This window comes from Dermacentor albipictus, chromosome 9 (genome assembly GCF_038994185.2).
Source record: "Dermacentor albipictus isolate Rhodes 1998 colony chromosome 9, USDA_Dalb.pri_finalv2, whole genome shotgun sequence".
Lineage (NCBI taxonomy): Eukaryota > Metazoa > Arthropoda > Arachnida > Ixodida > Ixodidae > Dermacentor > Dermacentor albipictus.
The window spans coordinates 26245089-26259947 of NC_091829.1; the positions used below are offsets into that span (position 1 = coordinate 26245089).

The 14859-nt window shown below is 47.5% G+C and overlaps 1 protein-coding gene across 2 annotated transcripts in view; it reads left to right on the forward strand.

Moving 5' to 3' along the window:
* LOC135901905 (uncharacterized) overlaps positions 1-14859 on the forward strand; it is a 261657-nt gene that overhangs the window by 194556 nt on the left and 52242 nt on the right. For both annotated transcript variants that reach the window (XM_065431720.1, XM_065431722.1), the window contains 3 exons: positions 1082-1162; positions 5631-6149; positions 13751-14035. In XM_065431720.1, coding sequence (XP_065287792.1) covers positions 1087-1162; positions 5631-6149; positions 13751-14035 — 880 coding nt within the window. In that variant the 5' untranslated portion in view covers positions 1082-1086. The remainder of the gene's footprint in view (positions 1-1081; positions 1163-5630; positions 6150-13750; positions 14036-14859) is intronic.

Consider the following 14859-nt stretch of genomic DNA (forward strand, 5'->3'; position numbering starts at 1 on the left):
AGTGAACTTTGACTTCCGGGATTCCTTCTGGTTTGTTTTAATGCGCTTTGCGTGTTTGTCAATGCGTCGTCATTTTTTTGCGCTGCCTATGACTGGCTTCATACGCATCTGGGTATGTCTCCTAAGAGCTGCCTACTATAGACCAAAGAGCTACTTACTACTACTACCACCACCACTACTACTACTACTACTACTACTACTACTACTACTACTACTACTACTACTACTACTACTACTACTACAGTGTACACAAACACATATACACACACACACAATCACACACACTATCTCTTTCTGTCTCTCTCTATGGGCTCCTCTCTTTGCTTTCTCAGCGTGCTGGTTAGGGCATAGGCACGGAATTGAAATGATTTATTTACGTAACTATTTAAGGAAACATTTGTAAAAGACATGCCTTGCGGAAAAGTTGAGTTGCAAATTCTTTTTCCTCCGTAGGCCACGTAATCTATTAGCAACGCCGTAATACTTTCTTTGCATATGGAGAAATAAAGAGCGAAGAGAAGCCAAATGGCGACGAGTTTGATAGCAAGTGGCTCAGGCGTTAAAAAAAAAAAAACTATTGGCACTCTCTTCTGCACAGTACAGTCTGTACACGTGTGCTGTCTCTGCAAAGTACACGCTACACTTCGATGCTAGATTTGCTTTGATGAGTCCAAACACAGGTGCAAATTTCTACGAAAAAAAAATAGAAAAGATTTGCGTAGTGAGCGTGGTATGTATTTTGTCCTAAACATTGCCTACGCTTTCTTTGCTTGTTTATTTGTCTCGACAAGTTCATGTGCGCAAAAATGCGTATGTCAAACGAAAATTGAATGGTCTCGAGTTTCGGCCATAACAATGCTGTTGATCTTATTTATTCACTCAATCTGATAGTGATGCCGTATAAATTAATAGAGTCTTGTTCCACACTTCGTTAGACATATTCCTGCTTAAGGCAATAGCGAGGGAGCTTTATCAACAATGAATGTTACATCGAAATGCGCGCACTTCGCAGTTTGACTGCAATGACGTCGGTCGCGAAACATCTGGTCTGATGCATCTTCTTCTGCTCTCATTTTCGCAGGAACGATGACGAGGTTAGAGATGCCCAAATTACCTTTCCTGCTGTTCCTGCTGTTGGATGTATTGACAACAGAGACCACAGGTAAGTGAGCTGTGCAGTTCGCTAGCCGCATTTGATTACCACATCGCGACACGACCGAGTTGAGTTAGTTGTGGTGTCGAACGAGGAGGCCAACAAATAAATAAAAAAAAAGAATAAGGAAAAGACCGTTCACTGCTTCCGGCGCAGTCGAGTGAAGTCCTTGACTCGATCATTGACTCGATCATTGACTGGAGTCATTGACTTGGACCTTAGTGAGCAGGTCGAGTAAGTCGACCCCACTTTCAGAGGCGCGTCGATTCCAGTCGCATGGCGACCCGATGCGATAGCGTTTCCATAAAACCGACAGCCAGCTTTTCGCACGACGCAGCAGCTCGACGCTGCTTTGACCCACTTATACAGAGTGTTTCGCGTAACTTGTGCGAATGATACTAAAAAAAAGTGGTTAGCCGCAGCTGAATGAAACCAACGGCATATGGTTTGCCATCATGTTGCACTCCTTAGAGTATTTCTTTATATTTCACTTAATTAGTTAATTAACTAAGATATATGTGCAAAATGTTTAGTACAGTTGAAACTCGATTTAACGAAGCGATGACCACGCTCCGATTACTTCGTTAAATCGGGAAGTTCGTAAAATCAAGAAAGAAAATTTTCAGTCTTTCGAAATCTAAAATAGCAATGCAGCGACACGCAAAGGCTACCGCGGCATTGTATTTCCCGCTAATCTAGCCACCTGTCGCATAAACCATAAAATAACGAAAGCGACCGCCACCGCCGCCCCCTACCGAGGCGATGTTGAGTCGGCTGTTGGGCGCGGCGTATAGAACCTTGTCAAAATAAAGCGAGGGATGTGACCATGGTGCCAAGATGTTGCCAAGATGTTTTAACGCGATAGCTTTAGAGCGCACACTCAAAGAACCCGTCTGCGTCAAAATTTGAAATCAGCGCTTTTTTTACTAACTTAATTCAGGAAAAATTTCGTTAAATCGAGTTCGGCCAAATTTCTTTCGTTAATTCGGGTTGATGATAACATTGAACCGTATGGGTACCTGCTAGGGAATGTAAATTTCTTCGTTAAATCGGTAACTTCGTAAAATTGGGTTTCGCTAGATCGAGTTTTACCTCTATTCACTTTAGAGCCAAGTCCGTTTCCTTTAGTTGTAAAGGGGGTTCAGAAACGATCGATCCAATTTTTGTGGCAACGTGCATGCTGCGTTGTGATGTTCTTTCGGCGTTTAAAGAAAGCCCACGAAATACAAAATACAACCACGTGACTGCGCTCATGCGCTATCGTAATGCAGCGCTCTCAATCGCGGTTCGTGCGAAAGAACCGTGCGCGCGGTCTGTGGCGAAGTGAGTGACCGCGGCTCTAGGCACGGGCTTGACAGTGCGCCAGCATCTTTGGCGGTGGCACACCGAAAGGAAGCGCTACAATACGATAGCGCACGAGCGCAGTCACGTGGTTTTAATTTCATATCTTGCAGACTTTCTTTAAACGCCGAAAGAAAAAAAATCGCCCCGCAGCAGGTACGACTCCACAAAAAATTGGATCAGTCGTTTCTGAACCCGTTCTGCAACACAAGGAAATGCACTTGGCCCTAAAATGAATATTAACATTTTTCATAACTCATCTTAGTAAATTAACTAATTAAGCGGAATATAAAATACACTATAAGGAGCGCCGCATAAGGCAAACCACACGCGTTTGGTTTGCTTCAGTTGTGTCTACCAGCTTTTTTAACATCCTTGGCACAAATTACGTGAAACACCCTGTATAAAAAAAAAAAAAACGCTGTTGGAACAAATGTGTCGCGACAGATTGGCAACTCATCTATGGAACACATAAAGCCAGATAGTCTTGAGCGCGCTTCGTCTGAACATATCTTCCGGGTCATCACCTTTCCGTTTTCTGCGATTAGTGCGTGAGGCTTGTTCCTCAAAATGGACAGCTTTTCTTTCTGCACCATCAGCAGGCACTGCACATTTCATGGATAGTTCCGTTGTGCGTTTCCTGTTTCTTCAATGTAGGCTAAGAATGATGAGGTACGCACGAAGGAGTTTCCCGATGATTAAGCTGAGCACGGAACTCCGCGCCGTTTGCATGGGCAGGTTCAGCAATTGAGAGAGCTGTTCTTGGCATTGTTTCTTGAATTTTTTTTTGTAGTTAAGTTTGCTTCGTCGAAAAGACAAATTGCGTCGGGTCATGGAAGCTTCTTCCATTTGAATCATGGTTCGTAGACTTCATTGCTCCTTTCATTTTTCTTTGTTTATATTAGCGAGTTTAAGAAAATTGTCGGCAGAACGATAATGAAAAATTTTCTAAGCGCTTGCAATGTGCAGATTTTTTTTTCTTGTAGATATAGCTTGGAGCCGCTCCTTTCGTCATCATAGGACGATAATGGACTCAGTTCAGTCAGTCGGCAAGAGTGAGCATTGTTGCACTTATTTTGCTGGAAAGTACGTCTCGAACAGTGTTCTTGTTTAAAGGGACACTTTAAGAGGAAAATAATTTGAGCTGTGTCAGTAAAGTGGCCTTGTACCGTACCAAGTGTGCCAATTTTACCACGAGAGGATGCTGGGTAATCCAGAATGTACGCAAAAGACGAAAACTCGGTGACGACGTCGCCTTGAAGTTCCCGCAGCAGATCACCGTGACGTTACAGATTTTGACCGCGCCTGCTCGGAGCGAGTTGTAGTATTTTTTTTCTTCTTTTCTTTTTATCTCTACAGACGGGCTAGATTTCACTCTAAAGGTGCCCAAAGATGAACTTAGCAGCTTTCGAAAACATTTACGGAATCGTGGCAGTGCAATCATCAAAAACTTTTTTTTGTTTTTTTTTTGTTTTGTTTTTTGAGATCCGCACCGGCACACTACCTATCAGCGCTGGGGTATTTTCGCGCGAAATTCAAGAGACACAACTTTGACCTTCGCTTTGTCTTGCATCTTGAATCAGCCTACCACAGTTAAATCAAGAAAAATAGAGATGCGAAAGAATATCGCACCGGTCTAAACGTATTAAACATTTCTTTTTCTTTTATGTCTCTTAAAGCATAAGCGTAGAATAGTTTTGTTCACCGCTCAGTCCTTAGAGGCAGCGAAGGCCTATGATGCGGGCCGTGACACTCGGCGCATTCCACGGTGACAAGTACTAGATGAGAACACGACATACAGTAGATCAGAAGACACACGTCGGACAAGAATGCGTTATGTTGACGAGTACTAGGCAAATACTAGTACTGCTGGTGATGCGGTAACCAGTACTACCATCACGACTACCAGTACTAGACGAATGAGCGCCGCTTACGGAAGTAGTTTCACGGCAGCAACGGGCCTCTTGGAATGACGGTACAGAAAAAGTGAGGATTTGACAACGCACATAATTAGGTTTGCAGAGGCCGCCCGTCGCAATCGTAACTCAGCCTTTCCAGCCTCAGTGAAGCAAGTGGTTTTCCCCTAGTTCAAAAAGCACGACCATCATGGCGTACATGAGACGTGCATCTTCCAAATCACGCGGCTGCTGGATGCCATGTCTCCGTGCTTTTAAATAGATCAGTGTTGCCGGATGTTGCCTTTTTCAAGATTCTTGCGCTCTTTATCGGAGCAACTCTCACCGCCTGCAATGTAATTGTGTCTTACAATTTCAACTGACATAGTGGCAGACAGCGAAGATGTCTGCCAGGGCACGATGAATAACTATTTTACAACACTTGTGTGTTGCTTTCACAGGATTCATTCCCCGCCCTTCCCAATCGACTTGTATCTGTCTATGAAGGGTAATTAGCGATGCGATTAAGAGGAACATCTCTCAATGAGCATAGCCAGAGCCTTGGCTTCAGCAGCCATGATTTCATGAGGTAACATACAAGAGGTCATTGGCCGGTTGACCTCTCTTAAAGTAATGCACTACGTGGCGCTTGCGGTGGAAAGTGTGTTCCACATCAGCCGCCATTGCCGTAAGCAGCGATGCCTAGCACTCCCAAGCGACCCACAGATAAAGTGCATTTTCGAGAAGCGCTTGCATTTAAAGTGGACGGAAGCCTCAACCGGTCAAGATTAGCAAGACATGTATACAAAATGCTAGAATGAAAAGCATGTATAGCATACCTGATCGACACAAGCAGGCTAGGTGACGATTTTTCACAACCTGGTTTCAAAGGGGATGTCAACAAATCATCATGATCATCTTCTTCAGGCCTACGTCTAGTACACGTACACAAACACCCAAGAGAGCGGACGGGAGGACAGAACCGCGGTAGCTTAACCAACAAACCACCACACTCGTAGTGGGGGAGGACGTGTATTCGGCTCCCACACGCGGCGAATGACTTTTCGTCCGCCTTCACTTCCCTTTCTCTTACTATTTCTGCACTTCGATTAAACATAGCAGTCTATTTCACCTGTGTGTTGTTGTTTTTTCCACGTTACATTGCACGTTTGCTTCCACGGCCGCAACTGTATAAGGTATAGTGACAGTGCGTAAACAATGCGCGACACCACTTGCCGCAGGTCAAGGCGTGCCATTCACCACCACAGCCACAACTCCCAGTACCCTCGCCACCACTGCCACCAGCACAGACGTGCCGACAACGGCGAAAACGCTGGCGTCGCAGGCGACTGTAACGTCGACGTCGCCGGCGGCGACGACGACCACGACGTACCAGTCGCCTTCCTCCTCCTTCGCTCCGGAGTTCACGACGGCGGAAGCTTCGGCGCGAGCGATCGCTTCCTCGGCGTCGGCGGTGCCCTGGTGCCTGCGGGAGCACGTGTCGTACGAGCGCCTCTCGGGCTACAGGGTGGCCGACCTGCTGGCTGGACAGCGGGCGCTGGCCGAGCCCACGCAGCCGCCGCCCCCTTCGACGGCCGAGGAGTGCTACCTGCGCTGTCTGGACGACGACCGCTGCCGCGGGTACAGCGTCAACCACGTCCGGCAGGTGTGCGCGCTCACGTGGTTCGAGGTGGCCAACAAGTCAGACTACCTGCTGGCGGACCCGAACTGGAGCTTCCACCGCAAGATCTGCCTGCCCGGTGAGTACGGACGACCAGCTGTTAAATTACTCCGTGGATCGTTGCGTTTTCCTCGATTTTGTCTTCCTCGTTTGTTTGAGAGTAAGCTACATTTTGGGGACGGACGCTTCGGCTTTCGGTTTCCTCTGACCAGCCGCAGAAACGCGGTGGATCATTGGTTGTTCGCTTGATCACCTATCTGTTTAGCGATTCACGGAGGAAATGATCGTCGATCTTAGAAAAAAAGTTAAAATTCTGATTCGTCATTCGCCTTGCGAATTGCACAGGCAACTGCGATTGACACAGAGAGAACAGTTTATGCGCCTCGCTTAATGCAAATGGCAGCATAGTAGCTAGCGTCCGCGCGACTAAAATTTGCAGAGTTCTTCGCCACCAGCAGTTAGTACCGCCTTGCGGATGATCTGTCGTGGTGCTGACAGTTGATTGGTGCGTCGACGGCAAATACGTCGCCGCAAACTCCTGCACTCTCCTTGCAGCAGTCTGGACGGGAAACGTACGACTGTCTTGCAGACCCGTCGTACACCCGCGTGTGCAGATTCGTTCTCCAGAAACTATCAAGTGTTATGTATCCAAGTACCTGGCATCAAGAACACATGTGATAGGATAGAGCGACGTGCTTAAATATCACTTAAGCTGCCCCCCCCCAAAAAAAAACAAAAAAAACAAATGACGTGGAGAGAGGACGACAAGAGTTGGCTTTTCATGACTCCATGATGTCTCGCTCGGCTCTCAGCAAGTGAAAGTCTCTGGGCGTGAGCTACTTTTGCCTACTAAGTCCCCGCTGCCCCGCCTCCTTGGCCCCCGGTATCAAGCTTTAGTGCTGCTTCACGACGGAAAGACAAGCCGGTTGTTCCTCTCTGCAGCTTACTGTCCAGTCATCAAACGCTGCTGACATCTAGCCAATGGCTTTCCGTTTAATGTCAGCAAGAAATGTAGAGAACAAGCCAATAGGAAGGGGGACACCTGATGGCCGCTGAAAGCTGTCTGTCGTTCGCGTTCTCCCGCCTATACGGCTGGATGATACAACGTCGTATACGGGGCGTCCCAGCTAACTTTATTCAGAGTTTAAAAATATGCAAGTGCCGCGTAGCTGGACAGAACAAAGGTAATATCTTTTGCCCATCGCTTGGAGATACTCAAATTATTTGTTTCATTACGCCTAATCACATAATTCGTCTTAATTAATCAACTTCTCAAACATTATAATTAGGTGAAAAGTGCCAATGAGAAAATTGTAGGACGACATGAAAAACTCCCGATCCAGCTTTCGGTTGCTCAATACATGCTACATAAAAATGTTTTTCAGAGCGTGAAAGAAGCCCGCGAATACACGCAAAGTGCCTCGTAACGGCCAAGTCGCGGAATTCCAGGTTTTACCTGAAGCAATACGTCAGGCGCCGCTTTTCAGCGCGAACTTCGACAAATCACGGGGCGTGAAGTTCAAGGGCCCGCAGAACCGGCGTGAAAAATCGACGCAGGAAAAAAAAAAGAAGGAAGGGGAAAACAAGGAAAGAGGTAGAAAGAGAGAACCGAGCCACGGGCGCGCGTTCAACGACTCGCGAGGACGGAGGAGGCTTTGCGCTTCGACTTAGCGCCTTAAAAATTTGTTTCTCAAACTGAGCGAGGGCAGGAAAGAACCGGAGCCCGGTAAGAAGAGACGATGCGAATCGCCGCGCGGCTAATGGCAGGCTTGGTGCCCGGGCGAAAGGAACTCATTAGCACATGGCAAGACGATGTTTCGACTCGGGCGTGAAAGCCGTATTTTGCTTCTTCCTTTTCGACTTTTCCTTTTTCTGAAGAGCAGAATGACGAGCTAGTTGGCCGGGGGCGGGCAAACATATGATGTAATTAGAGGTGCCCTCTCCCGCAACCCTCCCTCCCTCTCTCCCTCCCTAGGCTTGTGTCCTGACGACGTTGAAGCACGCTTCTTGTGTGGTCCGGTCCGTCTCGCCTTGGCAACTATGGCGCGGAGATACAATGAAGGATTCCGGCCCCGCAGGGATAGCCGCGAGGTGAAAAACAAATAATAACAACATTAATTCAAAAGAAAGCTATTGCAAGATGGCGAGTGCATTTAGATCTGCGCTTTCGCGCTTCGAGCTCCATCTCGCGGGCTTAATTCCCTCACGCACCCGTGAGCTCAGGCGATGCGCTGCTGTCACGCACGCGTAAAGTTTCGAGGATGTACGAGGCGCGAGCTGGCGTGGCGAACTGTCGCTAATGGACCTTCCCTCCATTTTTGTATATTTTGTTATTTCTCCTTAGAGGATTTTAAAGTGTCGGTGCAGCGGTTGGTGCAATTCCCTTTTCGCACCCAAGCTACTGGGCACTGAATACAAGAGCTGCTTCTCTTTTTCAATGCGTTGGCGTGGGTATGAAGAGGGGGGGAAGCCGGTCACGTGATATATGTATTTATATATATAGTGCCACCGACGGTGCTCTGTTGCGGACCTCCGTCAGTTAGAACATGCTCCTCGAAGAGGCAGGACGAGCGTCGAGTGAGCTCCTGAAGAACACATTGCAATGCGATGAACACGGTTTGCGTCATGGATCCGGGACTCGTCCGGGACCATACGATATATGACCATATATCATATGGTCATATATGATATATGACCATATATCTCGCGCGTGCATTTACCCCTAAATAGCCTCAGAATTTTTTCTTCTTTTCTTATATTCAGGATATCCTGATCTTTATATTAAGAGGTCCCAATTTTAGCACACCTAAGAAAAAAAAAAGTTACAGTGACGTTTCACTTCGCGGACGCGGGTCACGCACAAGCGCATGGACGCCGCGAACATTCAGAGCGAGCACCGTGGCGTCGAAGCACAAACGGAAAGGGCGCGAACGTACGCGAACACGGTCGCTGACGCTGCATTGATCTCGACAGTATTGAGCTTTAGGTTACGGGACGCTAGCGGCTTGCGTGCGCAAGAATTAGGGGCCACAGTACTTCGCATGCGCAGACCCCTACGTCTGGGTCTGCGCATGCTCAGAACCGTCACCCCTAGTTTTTGCGTACGCAAGCCGCTAGCGTCCCCTAACCTAAAACTGTCCAGTGAGGGAAAGCGCAGATTGCTACACATGCAACGAATAGACGCCGCGAACATGCATGATAGCGAGCATCGTTGAAGCACAAACGGAGAGGGCGCGAACGCGGCGATCCTCCTCTTCACCTCCAGGCGCCTTCCTCTTCCGGCGCTCGCTTCCCTCGCGGCGACAAACATAATCTCGGCGATTTGACAGACGGGGGATCTACCCTTGCGCGTAAAGAAATGTACGGCGGGGGTATAGTTGTTTAGACGAGCTACCTGTTCTGACCGGTAGATAATAAAGCCAGAGAGAGAGAGAGAGAGAGAGAGAGAGAGAATCACAGGAGACTGACCATGCGTGGGGTGGTTCCTCCCGAATGAAATGAAGAGCCACACGCAGGGCTACCAGTTCAGCAGCTGTCGCTGATGATACATGTGACGTTTTTAGCTGTATTTTGACGGATCATCTCGGTACCACTACAGCAGCAGCTGCACTTGCAGATTTGATAGAGCCATCGATGTAAACGTGTACGCGGCCACTGTGCACCTCATGTAAATGTTCTAATGCGGCCTGCTTCGAACATCCTGTGGCGAGCTGGCGAAATCAAGGGGATCAGCAAAGGCTGAAATGCAATCAATTCTGAAACCACTCTAGCGCGTTGCTCCGTTTCCAGCATATTTAACATTGGCTGAATTCAGATTCCGAAATGCACATTCGGGACTACTCCATGCTTATGGAAACTGGCTACAAAGCGATCGCACATTGTTCGCCCGTGTAATCACGCATAATATGCGTTCTGACCAGTTCACGTTTCAATTGCTGATGGTGTAACTTACATCCAACCGACGTTCTATACACCCCCCCCCTGCCACACACACACACACACACACACACACACACACACACACACACACACACACACACACACACACACACACACACACACACACACACACACACACACACACACACACACACACACACACACACACAAGCAAGCCTTCAGAATATATACGGGAACAAGAAAGAATACCATCGCCAACTCCGATGCAAAAATTCGCATGGAGTGTAAATATAATTGCCATCGCAATAATGAAAGTCAAGCATTGGCTGCCCTCTTACCAACGGCTCGTACATAGGGCCGTTGTCAATAAAAAAGTTATATAAACTTGTGGACGCGCGGCCACAAGCAAAGCGACGCACAACGTAAGACCAGATTGTTCAGCCTGACGCTGAAGTGAGTCATTCACGTATAGCGCGGTTACTTTCACGGAAGCGTGCTAAAGCCGAGGAGGAATTCATGAACAACGTTTTCAAACTTGCACTCGAAACGAGCCCGTTTAAAGGATCTCTCGAACTGATCTTTCCTCAAAGCGCTCACAGCGTTCTCCGCTGTTTGCCGGAGCTCCTCTGCCAGCGCATACAAAAGCAACTTCGGCACGCTTGAGGTCAGCTGTCTATTTGTGGCAGTGGCACGCCGGGCACGTACCCCTTCCCCTTTCGCGAAGTTTGTGCTTTACTATACGGCCTGTCCTGACCCCCCCCCCCCCCGCCCCTCCGCCTCCTCATCCTCCCAGTCATCGGTCAAGTTCGTGACCCTCCCACTCCGGAAAAAAAAAAAAATTCTGCATACACTGATTGATAGGCAGAAAGAGGCCGAGAGCAAGGCGATGGAACGGTAAATAACAGACGTAACGTTACCCGACATGAGGCAACGAGTGCGGATTAGAAAGAAAGCGTGCGTAGCTGGTGCTCAAGTTGCGATAAGATGGACCAGTGAACTTGGGCGGGCTATGCAATGCGTAGAGCACATAACCCATCGTCTATCCGAGTAGCATAATGAGAGTAGTGAGAAGCAATCAAACGCCGCAGACGATTAAGCGGCGTGAAGAGATTACAGGATATTCGCAGGCATGCGTTTTATTCTGTTGGCGCTAGACAGAGGTAACGTGAGATCGCTGAAAGGGTCCATGCCGTAGTGCTCACAAGGAGTTATCGTAGTGCAGTGCACCTATAATGTCTGTGACATTTTAAGCTGTATCTCTCTCGGTGGCGACATCTTTTGCTAAAAGCGCTGAGTGCAGAAGTGACGAGGCCATTGATTATCCCCAGTGACACTGTTCCAGGCTTGATGAATAACGCCATGCACTCCGGTATGCCTTCAATAGACAGACTGGAGGATCGCCTTGTTACAGAAACAAATGTCTTGGGAGTCTGACCTCGCAGCTCAACAGCCCCGAAAGCCCCTCGAGCTCTTCTACAGTAGCTGAAGACGACTTTAGATAGATACACCTGGTTTAGTTCATGTGAAAGTGGGATCAAGATTCATGTCGTCACACTGTCTATTTCTTTCATTCCCCCTCCCCGCTTGTAGGGTAGCAAACTGCAAAAAGCCTAATTACCTTCCCTGCCTTTTTTCCCCTTGCTTATCTGTTTCTTTTAGGGCTTTAAGGACTTATCGTACTGTATTTTATTGTGAATCTATTTCAGCTTTATTAGGTTGGGTTACATGCGATACGTTTCCATGTTACTCGTGTGAATAAGAGTAGCCGGCGTCATCTGATGGTGCCAACATCTCTATTTATACATGCCAATAAAAAACAAAGAAAGACATAGGCTCACGATGATGGTGATGAGAGGTAGATCGTGGGGGGTGGGCTGGCTTGACGAAGCGATACACCTTTTCTTCTGTCCTTTGCGTGGCGCCTACGTTCAGAGCCATGTGCTCAAGTTCTCGGCGATCGCTTGCATCTGTCGCAACCTCTCGCCATTCTTTCTCGCAGCAGCCCAGTTCTACCTCTGCATTGCTCAATTTGTGGGGCTCAATTTCCGCGCGTTCGCGTTCCGATAGATCCCAAACGCTCATGTTTTCTTCGTTTTGTCGCCAGATGTTACTTTATTCCTTTTTCGTGCCTTCTTTTAGTTTTCCTTGTCTCTTCTGCTGACCTAGGACTCTGGTATCATCTTGCTAAGTGTCGCAACTGTTGCAGCTCCGAACGTGCGTTCAGTAAACGGCGTCGATAAAGATAAAGTAGTAGTGAGACATCTTGATGTCTTGTTTGTTCGGCTTATTTATGTTTCGCATTGCGTCGAACACCTTGCGTGACACGTGTGTGGAAAGACCTCTTTTTTTTTTTTTGCTTCGTCACTCCATCGTTGTGCGCTCGTATTGTTTCGGATTCTTTGTTTATTTTTCGTGGTCCCAACTGCAACTTTGAAGCGTACGTGATGCCAGTGTTTCTTTCCTTTGTCATCTGTCAAAGTCGTGCCTGAGGAACTTGCAAAAGAGATGAAGTGTCGCAAGCGTTTCTGAACGGGAGAACTATTGTGGTTGCCGTTGCTCAGAACGTTGCAGGCAGCCTACTCATGGCGAAACAAAAGTGTCGACTACCCCTCCCACTCTCCAAATTGAAAAATAAAGAAAAAGAAGCTGGGATGGCGTCGCAACTAGCAATTTCGTTCAAGAGCTTTGTCGCGAACGCCTTTGAATGCGACACACTGCATAACGCGTTCGCACGGAGAAGTAGCTTTTATGGTGAAAGTCAACTGTCTGGAAGGTCTCCGACTTCCACATAATAATAAGAATTAACATTATAATGTACACGCAAACGTTCCAACCTATGATTGATACCGATTTACCGTTTTTTTTGTCTTCTTCTTATTATTATTATTAGTATTATTATTATTCATTTTATTTTGCTATGCCCTGAAGTTATATATTGTCCCTGCGCTTTTCGCTCCTTTTATTTGCATTCCGTTAAAGTTGTCCTCGACATTGCTGTAGCTGTGCATGCGCCAGCATTCACATATTAGGGTTGTTCCTGGGCGTGTTAAATATACTGTTGATTCAATAATTATTATTGTTTCTTTTTAATGCCGGCAATTGGTTTTTAAGGTGTGTTTAGCTGTGTGTATTATGTTTAAATTAGCATTTCTTTTTTGTTATTAACGTTGACTCTAGTTATCTTCCTAACAATCGTTTGTAGTGGTGTATCAAAGGTACCAGTACGCAGACTCTCGAAGTTGTGCCTGAACGCTCTGAAAAACAATAATGATCGTGTGACTAACTGATTGATTACTCTTTCAACTGCGCAAACAATAATCAAAACGCCGATATTGATTGCCGAAATTAACGCCACGCCTATTTTTTTTTTTTTCGATGACGTTGCAATGACGATCGCACCTTCATCTGGTTAGTGTTTTTTTCTGCGACTTCCAAAACTAGCCGTAAAAAAAGAACATTAATCAACCACATCCTTCTGTCTACATCTTATTAGTTTTTTATGTCTGCGATATCTCATTAGTGTTTTAGCATGACAGTGCCGGCCACCGTTACCGCCGAATGCGCATGCTCACTCGGGGGGTGGGGGGGAGGAGAGTGGGAGGGAAGGGAGGGACCAGTAACAGCGGAGCGGTAACGCTATGCTAAAGTACTCTATTGCTTACGCGGCGCTTCGACAAGCCCGCGGTGGCCACGCACGAGAGAAAGGAAGAACTGCTGCCTCAGACGAGCGAGCTGCCGATCGCAGAGTCCTGATTGCCCCCCAATTAATGTCCTCCGCAGAGCGGCCCTGCCTGAGGCACTGGTCCTTCGAGCGCGTGCCGCAGTTCCACCTGGTCGGCTTCGAGGACAAGGTGGTGTCCCAGGTGTCCGACCAGGACGGCTGCCTGCAGCTGTGCGCCTCGGAGACGGGCTTCGTGTGCCGCTCGACGCGCTACGAGCCCGCGAGACAGCGCTGCGTGCTCAGCAGGCACGATCGCCGCACTGCGGCAGAGTCCTTCCGCAGGACGGCGCCGGACGACGGCAGCGCGGCGGACGTGCTTTACAGCGAGAACCAATGCGTCTCCGGTGAGTCTTGACGCCGCTGACGCTTCGTTTCATACTTACTTACTATGTCTTACGTCTAAAACAGCACGCGTGTATATTTTTTTTTCGTGCGTCAAAGAAGCACCGCAACTTTTACGATGTTGTGGTGCTTTAACAAAGCTGGCTGTCACAATATAGCATCGAAGGTATAGCCTCGAAGCACCGTGTGAGGTTTCAGGTGTGCTAATAACTTTTCGTTTCGGCAAAGTTGCTAAAGAATGCAGCAGTCTTAAAGCATACACCTCTGAACACCTCGCAAGTTCGTCCCATCTCCCAGTAATATCCACTAAACTTGAAAACTTTGGCTAGATCCTGTTCTGTTCTTCTAGACTCGTGGACGGCGTTCTGTGGCACTGAAGAGAAAACTTTAGGGCAGGTGCTTCCGCACATGTATTGCTGCGCCAAGTAGTCCGGACGAATCCGGCAGCCTCCTCCGAACATTTCGGTTTGTCGGAGCAGATATGAATCATCCTAGCTTTCAGTTGCGAATGTTTCGGATTTGCCGAAACGCGAAAGGGAAATACGAAAAAATAAAATTCATATTTAACATTGGACGGTGTGTTACGCTGCTGCCAGAAAAAAAAAAGGACTGCTGTCGTCTGCTCATGCACAAATAAAAGTCTGCTAATAAGAAATTTTCGTAATTAGCATCCCTGCAGCTTCGCGAAGATTTGGTTCAGTAGTGTCTACTAATCGTTTCCTGCCAATTTACCCAAAGTGAAGTTTCTTTGAAGGTGGTCTTTTATTCTCAGCTTTACCATTCTTCGCTCGGGGCAGCTGGCGCTTTGAGACAAAATTATTATTTT